We start from the raw sequence: 2,946 nt of genomic DNA on the forward strand, positions 1-2,946 counted from the left end.
AAATCCATCTGCGCGAGCACAACCCGCATCTTAACCTGCCATAACAAAAATCTGATGTTGTGATCCAACAACAAAATATAATACTTCATGGTTGCCATCCTCGAGAAAATAATTGAATAGGCTCTGATACCAGTTTGTTAGGAATCGGGCAGAAATAAAGCAAACCACAAATGGAAAGAAAACAAGAACACACAGATTTACATGAAAATCTTTGTGGGAAAAACCACAGTTAGAGGCAGAGGATGTTTCACTATGATGAAAGGAGAGGAGTACAATGCAGAGAATGAGTATTTTCTAGATACCCCAAAAAAACCCACTAAATGCACTTATATAATATGTGCATACAAAAAAGTCCTAGGCCCCAAAAAACATAAAGGTCCACGGGCCTATCGGCCCAATCCCTACGCTACCACCATAGACCCAATTGAAAATCAAAAACATGGGTTGCACCGCGAAACTTTCTGGGTTGGATCAACAAAATTGGGGTCACAACTTTAACAGAAATTATAGTCAATTTCACTCCTGAACTATTTGAAATAGGACAATTTTAACTTTAAAGCTAGTAATTTTAGTTACAGTTATCGTTTTCTTAGTTATGTTACCTCGTTGAATTCAAGCATCAGATATAGCAAAGTAGTTTATTCAGATTTACATTATGAATGTTACTGGAATGTTGACTTGTATATATAAAACATTTTCCTGAATTCTTGGATTTCTATATATGAACGCCTGATATGCATGTCTAATTAACAATTTGTAAGTTACACAACGTGCAGCATCTACCAACTGTCTATTTTATTGGTTTTTCCTGGTTATGTATCTCCATAAAGTTTGTAAAAAGGAAGTCTCTATGACAAAAAATATGGCCAAAAGAAAGAGAGGTCTTCTTGTGCTTTGCTGTAATTTGTTTTCAGTTCTTCTTTTCCTTCTTGCAGAAGTATTGCATTTTTCGGAGCGTGTTGTGGCTGCTGGTTCACCCGTCAAGTTTCTTCCAGGATTTAAGGGGCCGCTTCCATTTGAACTTGAAACTGGGTAAGTGTAAACAGTATATATTTGACGCATAGTCTAGTTTCTTCTCAAAATTTGTGTTATTGAGTGATTCTAAAGCATAAACATTTCTTTTTAACATTTTGCCTCTCTATCTCTACATGGAAGGGGTTAGGTCCTTGTATACTCTCCCAGACCCCACTCGTTGGATTATATTAGGTTTGTTGTTGTTGCAGTAGTACTCCTTGTTTAATCATGGATCTACAACAACAATATACTCAATATAATCCCAATAGGTTGGGTCTGGGGAGAATAAACCTTGTAGGTTAAAGAGGCTGTTTTGCTTCCACTTAATCCTGGAACTATTTCTGTTTATAGGTACTAAGCATTGTTATGGATGATGTTTGAATTGAAACTGAAAAGTGTATTTGAAGTTATAAAGAGTTTGTGCAAGTTGTCAATCGCTTTAAACATAATTTTGATGATTTGTGACTGAAAACTAGCATTCCACAATACACCTTCAGATGAATACTCAATATGTTTATTGAGTTCTGTATACACATGACGAAACAAGTATTTGTAAGCAATGAAGTTTGGAATTTCCGATAAGCACTTACACCTGACCAATTCACCTTAGTAGATCATATTTCCTGGTTAAAATGGATCTAAATTTACTCAGCACTGGGTGGTGTTTTCAGGTACATAGGAGTGGGTGATTCAGATGATGTTCAACTATTCTACTACTTTGTTAAGTCTGATTCTAATCCAAAGTCAGACCCTCTTATTCTATAGCTAAATGGGGGCCCTCGCTGCTCTGCTTTATCTAGCCTTCTCTTTGAAATAGGTCCAATAACATTTGAGCCTGTGGAGTATGGTGACTTTAAGCCAGCGGAATATAATAGTAGCTTTCCGTCATTGGTCTTGAATCCTCATACATGGAAAAAGGTAAGCATGTCTGTCAGTGACTAATTTTTGGATATTCGTAAGCTTGCAGCCTAACTGAAATGTTGTTTGATCAGGTCGCAAGCTTTATATTCTTAGATCTTCCAGTTTGTACTGGATTTTCCTATGCAAGAACTTCAGCTGCTCGGCAATCAGATGATATGCAAGCTAGTGATCATGCATATCAATTTCTTCACAAGGTGATGTCAAACATTTACGTGACAAAAATTATGAACTCTTATTTCTAGTTTCAAATTGATGACTTTGCCATTTAATTTAATTATCACCATTTCTTTTTAGTGGTTCAATGGTCACCCAGAATTCTTAAGAAATTCATTTTATATGGCTGGGGACTCCTATTCTGGATTAGGCGTACCAATCGTTTCTCAACTTATAGCAAATGGTAGGATTTTATGATGAAGTACACTTATTTTCCTCCAAGAACCATCATTTGCTTATTCTGCCCTGGTTAATCATTCACCATTGCAATGATGTGGTCATTCAGGAAATGCGAAGGGACTTGAGCCATTTATTAATCTTAAGGTTTGTCTTTCTTTTTCGTTACATTTTCTACATAATGACTTCTTTTGTTTTGTATTAGGACATAAGTCATTACATAGTTAGAGACTCCTAGAACATCAGGAAAGGATAGGTACCGGTGCTCTCAACATTTTGCATCCTTTAAATGGTTTCAGGGATATTTACTGGGAAATCCATTGACATATCGTGGTGACTACAATCAAGGGATCCTATATGCTCATGGAATGGGACTTATTTCTGATGAACTTTTTGAGGTTCGCATTGTATAATAAAATCTTTTTTTCACTTCATTTATTTACACTAATGATGTAAATGTAATTCAACATGTTGGAAAAGTTTCATAAGGTTGCTATGTGTAACTAAAGAGATAGAGAGTAGAAGATGGGAAAATATTGTGCGTTATTAATTGAATGACCGCTATTTAAAGAATCTGTACAAGACTATATACAAGACCAATATCAACTAGGATAGACTTCA

At 35.7% G+C, this 2,946-nt stretch overlaps 1 protein-coding gene across 1 annotated transcript; it reads left to right on the top strand.

Annotated features, from left to right (window-relative positions):
• Window positions 1-862: 862 nt before the first annotated feature.
• Window positions 863-2,738, top strand: LOC124898069 (serine carboxypeptidase-like 2). The gene is made up of 6 exons (XM_047411690.1): window positions 863-1,032; window positions 1,815-1,932; window positions 2,007-2,129; window positions 2,230-2,332; window positions 2,435-2,472; window positions 2,625-2,738. The coding sequence occupies exons 1-6, from the start codon at window positions 863-865 to the stop codon at window positions 2,736-2,738; spliced, it is 666 nt and encodes a 221-aa protein (XP_047267646.1).
• Window positions 2,739-2,946: the final 208 nt, after the last annotated feature.

Source organism: Capsicum annuum, chromosome 4 (assembly GCF_002878395.1).
Source record: "Capsicum annuum cultivar UCD-10X-F1 chromosome 4, UCD10Xv1.1, whole genome shotgun sequence".
Taxonomy (NCBI): Eukaryota; Viridiplantae; Streptophyta; class Magnoliopsida; order Solanales; family Solanaceae; genus Capsicum; species Capsicum annuum.

Coding starts and splice junctions, on each gene's coding strand:
- LOC124898069 (XM_047411690.1), top strand. CDS start 863: ATGGCCAAAAGAAAGAGAGGTCTTCTTGTGCTTTGCTGTAATTTGTTT. Junction 1,933..2,006: donor ATCCTCATACATGGAAAAAG/GTAAGCATGTCT, acceptor TTGTTTGATCAG/GTCGCAAGCTTTATATTCTT. Junction 2,130..2,229: donor CATATCAATTTCTTCACAAG/GTGATGTCAAAC, acceptor ATTTCTTTTTAG/TGGTTCAATGGTCACCCAGA.